The 18,781-nt window shown below is 38.8% G+C and overlaps 1 protein-coding gene and 1 pseudogene across 1 annotated transcript in view; one reads left to right on the top strand and one right to left on the bottom strand.

Annotated features, from left to right (window-relative positions):
• Window positions 1-2,128: 2,128 nt before the first annotated feature.
• LOC147494857 (uncharacterized) lies at window positions 2,129-5,466 on the bottom strand (annotated as a pseudogene).
• Window positions 5,467-6,935: 1,469 nt separating this feature from the next.
• LOC147494856 (uncharacterized) overlaps window positions 6,936-18,781 on the top strand; it is a 40,559-nt gene continuing 28,713 nt past the window's right edge. Inside the window, exon 1 of the mRNA XM_086568265.1 lies at window positions 6,936-6,943. Coding sequence (XP_086424391.1) covers window positions 6,936-6,943 — 8 coding nt within the window. The remainder of the gene's footprint in view (window positions 6,944-18,781) is intronic.

Below are 18,781 nucleotides of genomic sequence, written 5' to 3'. Positions count from 1 at the left end.
ATTACTTGATTGGATATACTTGCGAGGTTTCTTGTTTGTTATTTTGAACATGCCTACACTGCTTTAACTTTTAGAAGGAGACTAAGTCAATATCTTTACTGTTGATACTGTTTATCTTTGAAATAACCTTAAAGGTCAGGGACCTTTGGAGTATTGGCTTGAACTCCCTAAATAGCTGCATCTTTGGGAAAAGAAAGAGTATTAATGCTATGTGTTTGATAGGATGACCATTTGACGAGTTCCCAAAAAAAAAAGCAAGATAAAAAAACAGCAAACATTTGACCATTTGACCATTTGACCATCAGAAAATAGCAAGATGAGAAAACAAGGACACAGGAAATCAAGACCAGAAAATCAAGGACACAGAAAATCAAGGTCAGAAACTGGATGGGAGTCTCCCAGCAAGAAACATAGATGTCGAGCTCGAAAAATCAAGGGGAAGGGAGCTCGTGGACTATTGATCAATCTACTTCCTTCATGAGGGGGGAGAGAATGGCAAAGAATCTAAGGAGAGTGCAGCAGCAAGAGAAGAGCAAACGGAGAAGCAGAATGACAACATATGTCAACCCACCTCAGTACAAGCCATAGGCAATAAAACTAAGGAGATGATGCAAACAGAGAGTACATAAGGTAGGGATGCAGGTGAGACAAAGGAGCTGGGAAACGGTGTTAGAAATACCAGCACACAAGCTACTACATGTTTGCTATATCTAATAGTATTACTACACATTACACATAAGTACATATACTCAAATATCTATAAAAGGATATAAACAACTTACAATTTTTTCTGCCACTTCCCTCGTATCATCATCATAATATCCACCATTCTTGTCATGACGAGCTAAAAGCCACAAATTAGCTCTATCATCCTCATCAAAAGATTCTCCCAACTCTTCTTTCTATTATAAAACATATAAATAGGAAGTCCAATTATTTGTAGAGTATATGTTACGTTCAATATATAAATTGATATTTAAAAGATTTGTGCAAGTACTTACCAATTTATCTTCTAGGCCAGCATATCCAAGCCTGCTGATTCGATGGTTATACTTATTCATTTTCCTTCGTGCTGATTGTAATTTGCTTCTCTCCTTTCAAAAATGGTTTACATTCATTCTTAGTATATATATCTCACAAGTACGCATGAATAAACACAACCAATTTACTGAAAATTCTATTCTAATAAAATTTATGATATACCTGGAACTCTCCCGTTAATCTCGATTTCACAAATGCATGCCAGTCGGGTTTCCTTATCTTATATTTTTTAGGTGGATTTGTAAACTCATCTTGATCATCTTTAAAAGGGAAGATAAGCTTCTTCGTAAGCATATTCTTGAAGGTCCTCCAACGAACTCCAATTGATTTCAAAACTGCCTTCCTATACTTAACATCTATATTGAATCTAATCTGAGTAATGAACAAACAAAAAAAATTCAAGATACAAGCATGATAAGAAACAAACCAAAAATAAGGAACTATACAAGATATATTTACCAGAATGCCGACCCACAAAAGATTTAGAAGCTCCTCAGGTGCTTTTTTCCATGTTTGAAAAGCACTTAAAGGAATTAGGGCCCTCACAAGAGCACCTTCCCAACCAGAAAGCTTTTTGCGCACCTTTTGACCTATAGGCTTACCTTTTCCATTAAATTCAACAATAATTATTATGCCATCCCACTTACGAGACAAGGCATGCATTATGGTCGCACCTCTCTCACTTAGTGCTTCGATTGTCACTTAGTTCTTCTTCGTCTTGAATGGACAACCTCTTACGGATCCATCATTTGAACTATGAATAACATATAGTAGTAATTAGTACGTAAGATAAGCCATATTATCCACATTCAAACCATATTATCTACATTCAAACCATATTATATAGAGTAGTAAACTGAATCACGGTAGTAAATAGACGATTAAAACGAATAAATACAAGATGGACTAACCACTTTTAAAAAAAAATCTCAATCACTTGAAATTATTAAAAACACTTAATAAAAGTCTTAAAACCAAAAAAATTGCAATAAAGAGAGGAAAAACAAACACTAGGTTTTAGAAGAATCATTCTTGACCCATATTCCCTCACAGTCTTTACGTGAGAAAATTGGTTGAGATTCATCATTCACATCAAATGAATCAACACTTGGCACGACTTCAGGCTGCTATCTCCAATATCCCCATCAAACACTTCATTACCAATATCACTAACATTATAACATTTGTTAGGAGCTGTTAGAGAAATCGACCATTTAGGATCAAGTTGATCGGGAACATAAAAGACTTGCTTGGCTTGAGAGGCTAAGATAAAGGGATCAGATTTATGCCCAACTCTACCAAGATCCACTAGTGTGAAACCCAGATCATCGGTCTTTATGCCATTCCCGCTGTTAACCCAATCACACTTGAACACTGGAATGTGAAACTGAAAATAATCAAGAAGCCATATTTCAATGACAACACCATAGAAGGACATGTTGGAAAAGTCTGGATTTTTGTCCTTTGCACTTGCAACTTGCATTGCTCCTGCCACCATGCTTACACCACTATTTTGATTCATTCGTGAAGCATCACGACCTTTTGTGGAAAACCGATAACCATTGATGACATAACTCTCATATTTCAATGCATGCATTCGAGGTCCCTGAGCTATCCAAGTTAACACACTTGAGATTTTGTTATTCGGGATGCTTCGCTCTTCTGAAACCTATATTATGTTTAAAGTTAGTAACCAAGGCGTACACAAAATTATTACTTAACAATAGTTTATCTTACCCTTCCTTTCAGCCAATCACTAAAAGTACGGATGTGTTCTTCTTGTAACCAAGTTGGTTTCTTTGAGGAACGGGGGTGTTTTTTCTTTAGGTACTCCATGTGCTCCCTATTAAGTTTTAGAATGAATTAGTTATAGAATTTCTAAGTCAATGGAATAATCAACACGGAAACACTTAAAGAAATTTACCCAATGTAAGGTTCAACAACTTTTGTGTTTCGCAAGACATAAAGATGTGCTTGCTCTAAGGCAGTACCATCAATTGCAGTGGAAACACCCCCCATTGGAGTGATTCCTTCCAGAAGCATATCATCAGGTGTGATTTTAGAGTTGGCAGGAACTCCAATTGGGTCCAAATCAGATAAGAATTCACTACAAAACTCAATTGCTTCCTCTACAATATAATTTTAAGCCATGCAACCTTCTGGACGATTGCGATTTCGTACATAACCCTTCAACACACTCATATACCTAAGACATTATAAGACAAAATGATAGGATGATTCTCCATTTTTCATACATTATAAAGACAAAAAGGCGGAATAAAGTTTTTTTACCTCTCAAATGGGTACATCCATCGAAAGAAAACTGGACCACAAAGTTTAACCTCTCTAACGAGATGGACAGTGAGATGAACCATGATGTCGAAGAACGACGGTGGAAAGTATTTCTCCAAAAACATAGTGTGACGACGACATCCCTTTGAATTTTACTCAACTGCATCACATCTATTACTTTCGCACAAAGTGCATTAAAGAAGAAGCACAGTTTAATAATTGTATACCTCACATGTTTCGGCAAGACAGACCGTATTGCCACTGGAAGCAATTGCGGCATCAAAACATGGCAATCGTGTGACTTCAGCCCTTGTAACTTCAAGTCTTCCATTGAAACACGTGTCTTGAAATTAGAAGAGTATCCTTCTGGGACTTTCATCTCATGCAATGTTTGGCAAACCCTATGTTTTTCAGCTCTAGACAATGTGTAACAAGCTGGGGTTAAGAATGTCCTAGTTTTACCAATCTTTGGTGCTAGTTCATCCTTTCCCATGTCCTGAAGGTCAAGACGATCATTAACAGTGTCCTTTGTTTTCGAGGGAATGTTAAGCAATGTACCAATAATCTTTGTCACACACATTCTTCTCAATGTGCATGACATCCAAAATGTGTCCGACAAGCAAAAACTCCCAGTAGTCCAATTCAAAAAACACTGACTTCTTCTTCCAACATTTCTTAACAACTTCGTCGACTCCATCATCAACCTATTTTGACCTTGGTGTGGTTGACCCCTTTGCTTGTCCTCCTACACCTCGTCGCTTCCTTTTACCCACTCGCTTTACTGATTTTCCTCCTGTTCTCCCCCTTTTGGCGTTACTGATTTGCTTAAACCTGTGTTCTTCACTTTTTTCCCCCAAGAGACTTTGATCATGCTAACCTTTGCTTTTACTTTATCACCATCCAACACTTCTGGCTGTAACTCAAACTCTTGCTTGCCATAAAACGCCTTCCTTTGTTTTCTAAATGGGTGGTTCTTTGGGAGGAATCTTCTGGTGGCCATGTATACATTTTTACAAGAATGCTTTAATCTAAACGAACGTGTTTTTTCACCACATACAAGACAAGCATAATACCCTTTAACACAACAACTAGATAGATTACCAAACGTGGGGAAATCATTTATTGTCCATAATAACACAGATCTCAATGTGAAGGTTTCTTGTCGATAAGCATCATAAACATCAACCCCAGTATTCCATAGAACTTTTAAGTCATCAATCAAAGGCTGCAAGTATACATCTATATCGTTTCCTAGTTGTCGTGGACCTGATATTAACATAGTTAACATCATAAACTTTCTTTTCACGCACAACCAAGGTGGAAGGTTGTAAGTGATCAACATAACAGGCCAACAACTGTACTTACTGCTCAAAGAACCATGTGGGTTGAATCCATCTGTAGAAAGGGCTAGACGAAGATTCCTTGAATCTGCTGCAAACTCTGGCCATATAGCATCTACAGACTTCCATGTTGGGGAATCTGCTGGGTGACGAAGTTTGTCTATCAACTTCTCTTTCATTGGCATGCCATGTCAAATCCTCAGCAGTTTTTATAGACTGGAACATCTTTTTGAACCTCGGGATGGGTGGAAAATACCACATAACTTTTGCGGGCACACCTTTGCTTGTCTCAGTCATATTCTTATTCTCCTTAAACCTTGACACTCCACAAGTAGGACACGTAGTGCGATCCTTATTAGCATCACCTCTATATAGTATGCAATCGTTAGGACATGCATGTATCATTTCATACTCCATTCCATAAACGGACAACATCTTCTTCACCTTCCCCATTGAAGAGGGTAGTAAATTACCTTCAGGAAGCCCGTCTCCAAACAATCTCAACAACTCAGAAAAAGACTTGTCAGACCACCCACCCTTTGCTTTTAGATTATACAATTTCACCACCATTGATAACTTGGTATACTTGGAACACCCTTCATATAATGGTTCCTCAGCATCTTTAAGCAGTTTTCCAAACTCTCCAGGATCCCCTGGATATTGTTCAAGTCCAGCTTGTAGCAATTATTTTGTGCTCGCTACATTGTCTGGATTTTCCATCCCGTGAACGAAGGCATCCTGTCTATCAAAACAAGGAGCTGCACTAAGAATTTGCTCCCCATGAAATACCCATCTCGTGTATTGCTTATCAATACCGTGATGGAAAAGGTGATTTCTAACCACCTTTTGACTTAACTTGCACAGATTGACACAGTGCTCACATGGACATCTCATACAAGTCTCTTGATTCTCTGTGGGGTTTGCAAATAAAAGAAAATTTGCAACCCCTTGAAAATATTCATTTGACAACCTATCCTTGGACATCCACGATTTGTCCATTTAGTATCTAATAAGTATGTGACAAGAAATTCCTGAAGACATCCAAACAGAGCACTCAATTTTGCTAAACATATAAATAAATAAAAAATGCAAAAGTATATAAAGGAAATAACTTAGATGAATTATGACCTTTAAATTAAATGTTTTAGGATAGTTTCACCTACAGTTTCAATTGACCATATTAGCTTAAATATGAAACCAACACTACGGTTAATAAAATCAACCTCAAGTAAGATATACAATAGCAGCTCAACAATTAATCTTTCCACGTGTGTGGTCTAGTATACAATACAAGTTATCAATTAGTCAAAATTCAGAAACCTTACTTTTAGAGTCAAGGGAGAATGGTATAGAGGACATATATTTCAATTAATTCAATTTTTTATGATAAAGTTAGAGTCACACAAAAGCTAACAACAAGAAGGATTTCTCTATCAAGGTGAAAAAGTTCCTCACTACCTAAACTAAAGCTTAATAATATCAGTACCTTATCACTTCATTAACTGTTACTCATATGGAGAAAAGGATATGTAGAGAAAGAGAGAGTACACCATATTTAGGAATTCCAAGCAAAATGAATGAATGTGGTGATCGACAAGAGAAAGCAGTTCCTTTTCAGAAATCCCAATTACACTAGACATACATACATTTTAAAAAAAAAAATACTAGGAATCCCACTAACATGACCATACTATAAGAAAATATTTATACGTAGTAAATGACAATACACGTAAGTAATAACTAGAAGGCAAAATACAAAGTCTAAGCATACTCAATTAATATTCAACTCTGTTAAGGCAAAGAACTTATCGTTAGCACGTAAGAGGTTTATCTTACTTAAGTTAATTCACTTTTATTTCATTTGGCTACATGCCTACATTTGGCTGAAAGTATGATGACATGCTATTGAAGAAAAACCAAATTTTATACTTCGTGTTTGGAAAAAAGGGTGGAATATTTGGGCAAACCATTCGTACTCTTTAAGTTGCTACTGTTATCCATTTTTTTTTAATCTGGAAATTTAGTGCATCATCTCCCTCGATTTTGCTCATTCCTTTGTCTGCATAATCTCTCTTTTTCTTGGAGTAACTACAGTCTACACCTCTACCGAGATTCAAGGACATAAACCCATGACAATCTTTGAAACAAGCTGCCTTGAAGAATTGCTTCTTATATATACTAGAAATTGGCTGGGCTACCTAAAGTTATAGAGTTAGGCAATCTACAGTGCGAGTGATTTGCATTCTCTCAAATGGTCTCGAGATGCCAAGGTATACAACAACTAGTCCATGTGAAGAATAGACTAACTATATATAATGGCACGGGAGAAGACATGCTTCCCTTCATAATGCGCATTAAAGTAAGAAAAAGGTGCTTTAGTGGCAATAATAACTGAAACCGACATTACATACATTTTAAAGAGACTCTATCTTTCCATGATCCAGCCCCACCTTCTTTACAACCTTCTATGATTTATAGTTCCACCGAAAAGCTAAAGCTGGCACTCACATGGAATCCCTTTTCACATCTTAATGGATTGGTTTTTCTATGGTATCATCTATTAGTCTATAGTCTATTACATTGCTTTTTTAGAGATCATAGTTTTGCATTTTGATGAGACAGATTAATAAACTCACAAGACCAATGTACATGGAAAAAATTGCACCATGAAGAGTTGGGATCAAGTTAACAAATTCATGCATATCCTATTTGTTCGCTAAATAAAATGAATCACTACATTTTTTTTTTCAATGAAGTTCATTCGGCAAGTTTAATTGTGGAGTCAAATACAAATGCGTTGGGTGCAACTGTGTTTCTCTTGAAGTTAGTGTTCTCCATTAGTGTTTTCAGTTTCTAGAAGGCAAAATACGAAATAAATACGAACATAGATTAATACACATTGAAAGAGCTATATCACAGTATGAAAGTATCAACTTACTAAGATGATGGAAGTAAGCATGTAAACCAGAACTTAACCAATTTAAACACAACAACATGCGTGCAAATTTGAAACAAGAAAAAAGAAACTTACTTTTAGATTTCAGAAACCTTCTGTTGTAGTAGTAATCAGATTGATCCCTTCTCAAGCAAGTTTAATCGCAGCGAGGGAAGTGAGTGTGCGAGAAACCAATGAGACAAAGAAAAAGAAAAAGGCGTAACTGGTAGGGTTTGCAATGGAAGGGGAAGAAATATAAATAGGCGAACCCTAACATCAATCCCTTAATATCCGGTAAGAGGGAAAAATAATTGGGGTTGAGCGGGAGAATTTTCATCGCGAGGGGAACTTGGATTTCTCATTATTGCTGTTTCCATAAATTTTTTTTTCGATAAAGTTGTTTCCATAAGTGAGGAGTCTATTGACGGTTCAATTCTAAACGAAGAGTATTGATTTTGGTATTCCTTGTTTCGGTTAACTTGTTGACGGTTTAATAAATGGTCCAACCCAGCGAGTCCCCAAAAATTGTGAGAATGTTGGCGGTTTATTCTATTGCTAATTTGACTATTTTAGGAAACACCATCATATTTTTTTGACACTTGTGTCATACACGACATAATATTCCAACAGCCATCATAAAATTATTAAATTTTTTTGACGTTTGTGTCATACACGACATAATGTTGCAACAGCCGTCATAAAATTATTATATTTTTTTGAAGCTTGTGACATACAGGACATAATGTTGCAACAGCGTCATAAAATTATTATATTTTTTTGACACTTGTGTCATACACGACATAATGTTGCAACAGTTGTCATAAATTTAATATATTTTCTTGACGTTGTCTCATACACGACATAATATTGTAATAGCCGTCATAAATTTATTATAATTATGTGACGCTTATGTCATACACGACATAATATTGCAATAGCCGTCATAAAAATATTACTAAAACACCTATCTTGACGGTTTTTAACAAAACCGTCAAGATAGATAAAAAACAAGCGTCATAATATGTCATTTTTTTAGTAGTGATATGTTAAAAACATTATAATAATGAGTCGGGCTTTTGTAAAGCAAAGCCTATATTACAACTTTTCATAACCCCAAAACACATCACACTGTTTGAATTTAGTGTACTAAAATGGGACAAAGCGTTTATTACAAAGACAATTGACTAAAAGGTGGAACCAGGCAAAGGCAAGATAATGGGGATACTAAGCACCGATTCGCTAAACAACAAGTTTACACATAAAAGTACATTTAAAGCAAAGTTAAAGGTCAAAGAGGGATTCCGTGATTCTGCAAGATTTTTCTTGATTAGGAAAAGCAGCTATTAGCTTAGTTAAATCCTTGGGTAGGGCCTATGTATCGAGTAAAGTTCTATTCTCAATCAATAATCTAGACAACTAGATGTAACATCGTGCATTGTTGATGAAGACTTGGTTACATTGTCCCTCCTATCACTTCAACATGGGCAGTGGCATTGAATTAAGTTTAATTAGACATAAATAAAATGGAGAGAAAGTATAAATTTGAATATCTGAAAACTTGACACACAAAATTTTGTGACAAAAAACCATCTGGACTTCTTATTGTGGCCTTTAGATAGATTCTATCCAAAATATTGTCTGAAACAAATACAAAGCGAGTTTACGGGTGTGGTAACCCTAGATAATCAAACTTCTTCAGCTGTGCTAGGCTTGGCAAGTCTAGGTTATCGATGCTATTGTAGGTGATTTTCAAATTCCGCCAAACATTTTCGGTTTGTTACCTATTTACCATGGTCTAGACCATGAAAAACTGTACAATCACCTTCGTCGGATGCAACAAGTAGTCACCACTTTCCGCCATCCGACTGTTACCAACGAACAAGTCTTGCTTAGGTTGTTTCCCTTCACCTTAGCTGATAAAGCTTCGGTTTGGCTCCGCAGTGAGCGCCGCAATCCATTGACACATGGGCCAAACTTCGTACAAGCATTCATGATAAAGTTCTATACTTTCGAAAGAAAACTACAGAAATGCTTCAAAAGATTCAATTCTTTCACCAAAGGCACCCCGGGAATCCTTTTCGAAGCATGGAGCGATTTTGATCTGCTTCTCGAATGTCCCCATCATCAACTTCGACACATTTGTATTAGTGCATTTCATTCTTTAATGGTCTCTCGACCATCAAAAGGAAACCTTAGATATCATGAGCGGCGGTTGTTTCATGGACAAAATTCTTGAAACATACACTTTTCTTGAGAAACAGGCTTCACGAAGCACCTATTGGGGAAACACTGATTCTTCCAGATCTTCTAAAGACACTCCTACCAAAGTTACGTCTATGCTCGAGGTCAAACCCGATCCAGAATTAAAAACTCTAATCGAGTCCCTAAACAAAAAGGTCGATGCCCTTTCGGTACAAGTAAATGATCAAAAACCCAAACAGGTCATGGCTGCCAACGCTTCCCCATGTCCTCTTTGCTTAAGTCCTGAGCACGCCGATTCTTATTGTCCTTTGGTATACGAGTGCCCTTCCCAACCTTCTAAAGAGGATTGTGCTTTCAACATCCCTAATGCACCTTGCCGACAACATTCGAATTTAGCTTGGACACCCCCTGCCTAACAACAAGCTCCTCCGGGTGTCAACAATGTTCCTCTACGACCACCCGCGAACTACAATTCCTATCGTCAAGAAAATCCTCCGCAATTCCAGCAAGGGCAAAGTAATTTTCCCAACAATACAAATATAGGGTACCAAAACAACCTCAACCTTGTTCTCGCTAATCAAGGATATGGCTACCAAAATCAACCCGTAAATAATAACCATGAACTAGTTCCCCTTTGCTCCGGCTGGTACAATCCACGGTAGATAAAATAAATTGAAACTTTTCTGACATACATGAATCAACATAATCAAATCCTAGCTTCTATCCAACAGTCTCTTCAGCTGTTAGCTCAGGATAAAAGTCAAAATGGCGTGTTCCCTGGCCAAGCAGTTCCAAACCCTAAGCCTACAAACACTACTTTTGAACTCAACAATGCACTAGGATCTAGTAATCCAAGCCAAGGTGAGGTAAATGCCATTACCACTCTTCGTTCTGGCCGAACCATCGACAATAAAATATGTATGCCAGACGAGGAATCAACGGAAACCACGGCTGACGTCCTTCCAACTCCTACCTCGCAACCTATAACGGATGAAGTTGTACCTTCCAATTCTACACCCATGTCCCTAGGGAAAAACGCCACTGATCCTTATGCGCGATTCCGCCCAAAAGCTCCATTCCCTGCCCGTTTGCTAAGGAACAAACGTGACGAACATTTCGATGAGATCCGTGAAACCTTCAAGAATTTGACCATAAACTTACCTTTCCTAGATGCGCTTAAGCATTTACCCAAGTATGCCAAGTTTTTGAAGGACATGTGCACCACCAAACGGCGTCATTTAATGATCCTCAACAAAGCGTTCCTCATCGAAAGCGGTTTCCCTCGATTACCACTACCAATGGTGTGGTAAAGTACAACGACCCAGGTCGACCAACTGTACCATGCACGTTGGGCGACAAGTATACCGCTACCGCACTTTTAGACCTAGGTGCTAGTGTTAACCTACTTCCCTACTACTTATTTAAGCAGTTAGGTCTTCATGAATTAAAACCTACCAATATGACTCTGCAACTCGTGGATCGCTCCATCAAGTACCCAAAGGGCATAGTAGAGAACGTCATAGTCAAGGTCCAAGATATTTACTACCCAGTTGATTTTGTCATTTTAGATACTGAAGTGGCCTGTGACTCCATTCCTATCATCTTGGGACGTCCTTTTCTTCCAACTGTTAACGCTCTCATCAATTGTTGGGACGGTTCAATGACATTGTCTTTCGGGAACCTTTCTGTCAAACTCAACATATTCAAATTAATGAAATAATTTCTCGATCCTATAATGGAGGGCGAGATTAGTTTGGTTGATAGACTGGAACATGATTATTTCACAAACTCTTTTCCCCCAGACGAGATACACCAATTTCTTTCTTTTGATAATCCTGAGTTTGATGATGACTCGTACATAAAGGATGTCCACACATTATTAGAGTAGGTACCACTATTTGATCCTATTCTTTGCGTTGCAAAACCGATTGAAAGAACCGGATTCACTCTTTTCCATTGAAGAGATGATCCCTCATGAATCCTTGATCCCCAATCCTCCAACTCCGGATTTAAAACCTCTACCCTCCGATTTGAAGTACGTGCATCTCGATCTCGATGGTAGTCACCCTATAATAATTTCTGCTCACTTGACTACTGACGAAGAGGCACGTTTGATTCATGTCATTCGTGAACACCGCTCCGCTATCGGATGGTCCTTAGATGATATCAAGGGAATAGACCTTAGGATATGCACGCATCGCATACATCTCGATGACGGCACAAAGACATTGCGAGAACCACAACGCCGCCTTAATCCTGCCATGAAAGAAGTGGTGAGAGAGGAAGTTTTACGTTTACTTGATGTGGATATCATATACCCTATCTCTGATAGTGATTGGGTTAGTCCTGTTCACGTTGTTCCCAAAAAGTCTGGCATTAAAGTTGTACAAAATGAAAATGGTGAGTGCATCTCCACTCACATTCCATTAAAATGGAGAATTTGCATTGACTATCGCAAACTTAATGCCAGAACACGTAAAGATCACTTCCCTCTCCCATTCATTGACCCGGATGCTAGAGCGTTTAGCGGTCATGCTTACTACTTGTTTTCTTGATGGCTATTCGGATACTTCCAAATTGTCATCGATCCCGCCCAATCAAGAAAAGACAATTTTCACGTGTCCCTTCGGAACCTTTGCATCTGAGGCGAATGCCTTTTGGTCTTTGTAATGCCCCGGCAGCTTCAACGCCGCATGCTTCACATTTTCGATGATATGGTGGAACGTTATATGGAAGTCTTCATGGACAATTTTTCCATCTACGGAAATTCCTTTGACGACTGCCTATCCAACCTTTCTAAAGTATTAACGCGCCAAGAGAAAAAATCTGGTACTCAATTGGGAGAAGTGTCATTTCATGGTTACCAAAGGACTTGTTCTAGGTCATATTGTTTTGAAAGACGGGATAGAGGTTGATAAAGCTAAAATTGTTAAAATTGCTTCGCTACCTTTCCCACGCATGTTAAGTGATATCCATGCCTTTTAGGCCCACTGGTTTTTACAGAGATTCATTCAAGATTTTTCTAAAGTTGCTTTCGACCTTTAACCAATATCACCTTAAGGATGCGATATTCTACTTCAATTTCAATTGCAAACAAGCTTTTGATACTCTAAAAACCGCTCTGACTACCGCTCCTATCATTCAACCCCCTGATTGGTCTTAACCATTCGAACTAATGTGTGACGCTAGCGACTTTGCTATTGGCGCCGTACTGGGCCAACGACGTGATGACAAACCCATTGTCATTTACTACGCTTGTAAAATTCTTAATGATGCTCAACGTAATTACACAACAACTGAGAAAGAGTTCCTAGCTGTTGTCTATGCTTTGGATAAGTTTTGCCCTTACCTAGTTGGAACATCCACCATCGTATATACTGACCATGCCGCACTTCAGTACTTACTCGCAAAAAAGGACGCAAAACAACGATTGTTCCGCTGGATCCTTCTCTTGCAAGAATTCACCCTGGAAATCAAAGACAAGAAAGGAACCGAAAATGTCGTGGCCGACCATTTATCAAGGCTGGTTGGTGACACTAATAGTGATTCTGAAGCCATCTGTGATTCCTTCCCAGACAAATATTTGTACTCTATTTTCTCATCTCCATGGTACGTGGATATCGTTAACTACCTAGTTACTGAGGAAGTTCCTTCCTCTTGGTCACGTCGATCATAAAAAGTTCTTATCCATCGTAAAAATATTATTTTTGGGATGACCCTACCTCTTTAAGTATTGTTCCAACCAACTCGTTCGTCGGCTGCATTCCCCGACCGGAGCACACCGACGTATTATCCTTTTGCCATGAACAATCTTGGGGAGGTCATTTCGATGGAAAGAAAAACTGCGGCCAAGGTATTACAATGTGGTTTTCTTGGCCTACCCTTTTTTATGATGCACATGAACACTGCATAGCTTGCATTCGTTAATCGACACCTAGGTCGAATTACCAAACGAAATATGATGCCCCTAAATCCTATCTTGATTGTGGAATTTTTGATGTTTGGGGCATTGATTTTATGGGACCTTTCCCTATTTCTCAAGGTTTTCTATACATTTTAGTCGCTGTAGACTATGTGTCCAAATGGATTGAGGCACTTTCGCATGTCGCTCAAATGACCATAAGATCATAAGAAAATTTGTTAAAGAAAACATTTTCTCTCGTTTTGGTGTCCCCAAAGCTATCATCAGTGATGGGGGTACACATTTTTGTAATAAAAATTTTGGGTTTTTAATGAAGAAATATGGAGTTACTCACAAGGTTGCTACTCAATATCACCTAGAAACGAGTGGTCAAGTGGAAGTCTCCAACAGAGAGATAAAATCTATTCTGGATAAAACTGTCAACCCATCAAGAAAGGACTGGTCTCTCCGCTTATCGGATGCCTTGTGGGCATACCGAACAGCATTTAAGACACCTATAGGGATGTCTCCTTACCGCATTGTTTTTGGAAAACCTTGTCATCTGCCAGTTGAACTTGAGCATCGTGCCCTTTGGGCCATCAAAAGCCTCAATTACAATATCATCAAGGCAGGCGAGAAGCGAAAACTGCAATTAAATGAGCTTGAGGAGATTCAGAGAGATGCTTATGATCTCTTGAAATCCTACAAAGCTAACATGAAAAGAGTGCATGACAAGCACATTTTGCGTAAGGATTTTAAAATTGGCCAAAAAGTTTTTCTTGTCTAACTCCAGTTACACATTTTTCCCCGGTAAATTGAAAACCACGATGGTCTGGTCCTTTCATTGTGTCAGCTGTGAAACATTATGGGGCAATCTCTTTGCTTAATCCACAAGATAACAGTGAATTTCAAGTCAATGGACAACGCCTAAAACATTACCACGAATTACGCTCACCAGATGTTGAACAGACTCTTCTTCAGGATCCGGTCTACACGCATCAGATGTTTTAGTTTGCCGTACTCAATCTTGTTTCTATAGAGGGTACGCCATTTTGGTAGCTGGGCCATCTTCTATCTTATGATCTCCATAGTTCTTTGAAGTGTGTGGTTGCAAGCGCCGGAACCTTAGTCCACGAAAACTCTATTTCAGAACCGAGTATAAATGTCTTCTGCAACACGAGCAAACGTGCTTTTCGATAAACGATGGGTACCTAAAATTTCACCTCCTTCCTTCTCTTCCCTTTTCTACTCTCTACCTCGTGAACTTCAGCTAATCATTTGGTGTAAGTCTAACTCATCACGAATAGGGAATAGTCGTAGTACTTTTGCTCGTAAACGACGTGTGCAAAGGATGGGCTGGTGTATGCATTGTCAAACACCCTTCTGTCTAGGCCCTGACTTCCTATCCGATACTAGCCAGTTTAAGGTATACTTTTTGCCGACACCAGTACTTGCGGGATAATCTTCATCACCGCTACCGCCGTTTCTCCCACGAGGTTGGGATTCATCTTGAGAATCGGCGTTAAAAGACTTCGATTCGTCTTGAGAATCTGACGTTAAAAGACTCGACTCGTCTTGAGGATCTGACGTTAAAAGACTCACCTTGTAGATATGTTTATATTGTTGCCTTTTCCCTTTGCATTAAGTTTTGCACATGAGATTTGTGTCCAACCTCAGATGCCGCATACTTAGAACACAAACGGGGAATGGATTCCACCAGACCAACCCTAGAATTGGTTACTTTGAGTTCCCTTGGGGCGGTTTAAGGATAGCCGTATGTAATAAGGGCAATTTTATTAGACTGTAGCGCGCACGGTCCCGGATGGTACCATCCTGCCCCTAACCCCATAATACATAGAGGTAAAGCCACAGTCTGGCTAGATTGGGTTCGCTCCAGAGCCGACATGATAGTTGTCTATGATTTAAGATGGTGACTCTTCTGGACATCCAGTGTTTTTCACGTATATCTCCCTTGAATACAAATAAAACCTTTGTTTATAAATAAAACACTCTCCTTCGTTTCAAAAACTCTTGTGACCTTTGAGGATGACTCATACAATTGGATAGCATTTTTTGTGCCGATCATTTCGATATCTCATTCGTCCAATTCGGAGTCCAAACGAGTCGTGGGTAAACATTTGGATTTTTTAGGCTTAAATCGGGCTTTAGGCTTGATTTGGGCTTGGGAAATTTTTTTGGCCCAACTAAAATATCGAATTCTCTGTCCATTTAAACATGAAAAACCCGAAAACATGAGTCATTCGTACATCCTTCTTCTTCCCAAAAAACCGGATCTTGCCCCCTCTCATTTAAGTCTCGCACGAGATAGGCCCACACTAAATCCAGGTCTCGCACAAGACTGTTACAACTCCGACCACAATTCCCTTCCGTCAGCAAGTTCCATTTCTTCCCCTCATCATTAATCAATATCCAGCCTATCCCTAAGACCAGTGATGGCCGGTAACAGGCGTATTTGTGTGGAGAAAAATTTTGGAAATTTATTTGGAAATGGGATGTTTGCTCCATTCTTTGATAATAAAATCCACTCTAGAGGATGGGAGTACTTGTTATATGCTAATGGAGGGCTTTATTCAAAGGATTTGGTGATGAAATTCTACGACAATGGGAGCTTTAATGGCGACCATTTTTGGGTTACTGTCGAGGGTGTGCGCCACGAAGTCACACCTGTTTTGCTCTCCGGGATCACGGGCAATCCTCTGGTCGACCACGTACTGACTCAGCAGCAGTCCATGTACCCACGGACTTACGACCTAATGCTCGACACACTAATCGAGGGAGAGTACAACATAGATGGAAAATGCGCATATCAGCGCTCGGTGTGACGGAACCAGCTGGCTGTGACTCAATGGCTGGAACTGAACGTCATTGGCACCTCGAAGCCCACAGACATCAACAAGACCTTCCTTCACCTTCTCTGGATCCTCCAGGAGCGAAAGGGTAACTTCTGCATCATTACCTTTCTTTTTGATATTATTACACATGCCACTCTTAGATCAGCCCCTCTTGCTGTTCTGGTAACACAAGTTATGATTACCTTGGGTTTTCTGTCCGCCACCCCGTTACTCCATATACCACAATATGAGAATATGCTTGTCTTCAAGAAATGCATACTGGACCCTTGGGAACCCACAGCACCAAGGGCTGCTGAGCATGCTAGCGTAGGCTCATCTCACCCACCCTACTTTGATGAGACTGCCATGAGTAAGATCACCCACCCCATAGAGGCCTTACGTGCTATGAACAGTGGTTTGAGAGACATGTACACTCGCCAGGTATCGATGAGACGTACCTTGGGCGAGTTAAGGACAGATATGACCACTCACCACGAGTCGATGACAGACAACATGGGCGAATTCCAGCAGGAAATGAGAGCTTCCATGACTGCATTTTAGGACCATATGCTTACTCGCCAGAACCAGTTCCAACGAATGTTCATGGCGAGCCAAAGATCGATTTCGAGCTCGGTGATGGATACTCTGGGTGATATCCAGGATCAGTTAGCCTCCACGGGAGCTCGTACTGCACGACGTCGCAGGACTCCTGGTTCTTCTTTTGCAGCCCCCGAGGATTCTTCTGCAGCCCCTGAGGATCATCAGTAGTTAGTTTATTTTTCCAGTCTTGTATAATATTTATGTCAGATATTTGATTTACGTGTTTGCATTTCTAGCCTACTAGTAGGTTATTTCCTAAAAATTTCTGCCTGGATATATTAGTTATGTCTAATATTATATTATATAGGTAGGAACATATATAATAATATTAGTAATATATATATATATATATATATATATATATATATATATATATATATATTAGATGTCACACTTAATAGCAAATTTTATCAGAACTAACGTTTTATTAAACGGTCAAAAAAAAAAAAAAAAAACGGCAATTTTCTTTCTATAAATAAGTTCAACACTTCCTCCACATTCACTCATTTCATATTCTTCCCTCTACACTTCTTATTCAAAAAATTGTTTTAGTCCGGCCCAAATTTCAAGCTTCATGGATGCATTAGAAAAGTTTGAGCAGCGGCAAATTGAATATGTTAATCAAGTCTTCTTGCTTGTTTGTTTCATTATAGTAATGTTGTTAATGTGGCATATAGTTCTATCTAATATTTAGGTTTGTATTTCATTCCCCGTATCATTATGTTGTGTTTCCATACCGTTGTACGTTCTTACATCTTATTGTGATAGTATATCTACATTTTCCTTGTCCTTCTACTTACAATAAAAAAAAAAAATAAAAAAATAAAAAAAAAAAAAAAAAAAAAAAAAAAGAAGAAGAAAGGGCACTCCTTGTCACATGCCCCATTCTTCTCATCCACACTAAATCCACTTTTGCGCATATCTTAGAAGATACACGTGGTCTAACTACCCTGTGACACCTCGATCCGTATATTTTACATTTTCGGATTGGTGCCTATTTATAACAAGAATAGACACCTCAAAAATCTAACTTCCTTTTTTCCAAAATTTTTTTCACCACTCCATCTTTAATGGCCCTCACTCGAAGTTTCGTGCCCAAGCAAAATTTTATGGAAAATTTCCAAAATGGTCTTTTTCATCCCTTTTTTGACATAGAAATGTCACGTCGAGGATGGCATTCTCTTTTACATCATAAGCAAGCTTTTTATTCCAGAGAATTGGTCTTGTTGTTCTATAAAAGCGGTTATTTCCAAAATGGGCAATTCCTTGTCCGTGCTAATGGATGCGAGCGTGAATTGACTATGGAAATCATCTTTGAGGTACTTCAAATTCCTATTACAAACTAAGGAGTACACCTTCAGGATTCACCTTTTGACAATATCAGGCATCTGATGTTTGCAACTATCCTTCACGGCGAATACAACCGGAAAAACCGTATTGTTTATCAGCGATCTTTGCAAAAGAACCAATTATCTGTGATCCAATGGGTAGCTCATAATGTGCTCGACACGTCTAAGACTTCCGAAATAACCAAACCCCTCCTCCATCTACTCTGGGTCTTACAAAGTAACTACAATGATTTTTGCATTATTAAATTTCTGTAGAACGCGATCGCACG

Source organism: Coptis chinensis, chromosome 6 (genome assembly GCF_015680905.1).
Source record: "Coptis chinensis isolate HL-2020 chromosome 6, ASM1568090v1, whole genome shotgun sequence".
NCBI classification, from domain to species: domain Eukaryota; kingdom Viridiplantae; phylum Streptophyta; class Magnoliopsida; order Ranunculales; family Ranunculaceae; genus Coptis; species Coptis chinensis.
This window is presented reverse-complemented; position numbering and strand designations above follow the sequence as displayed.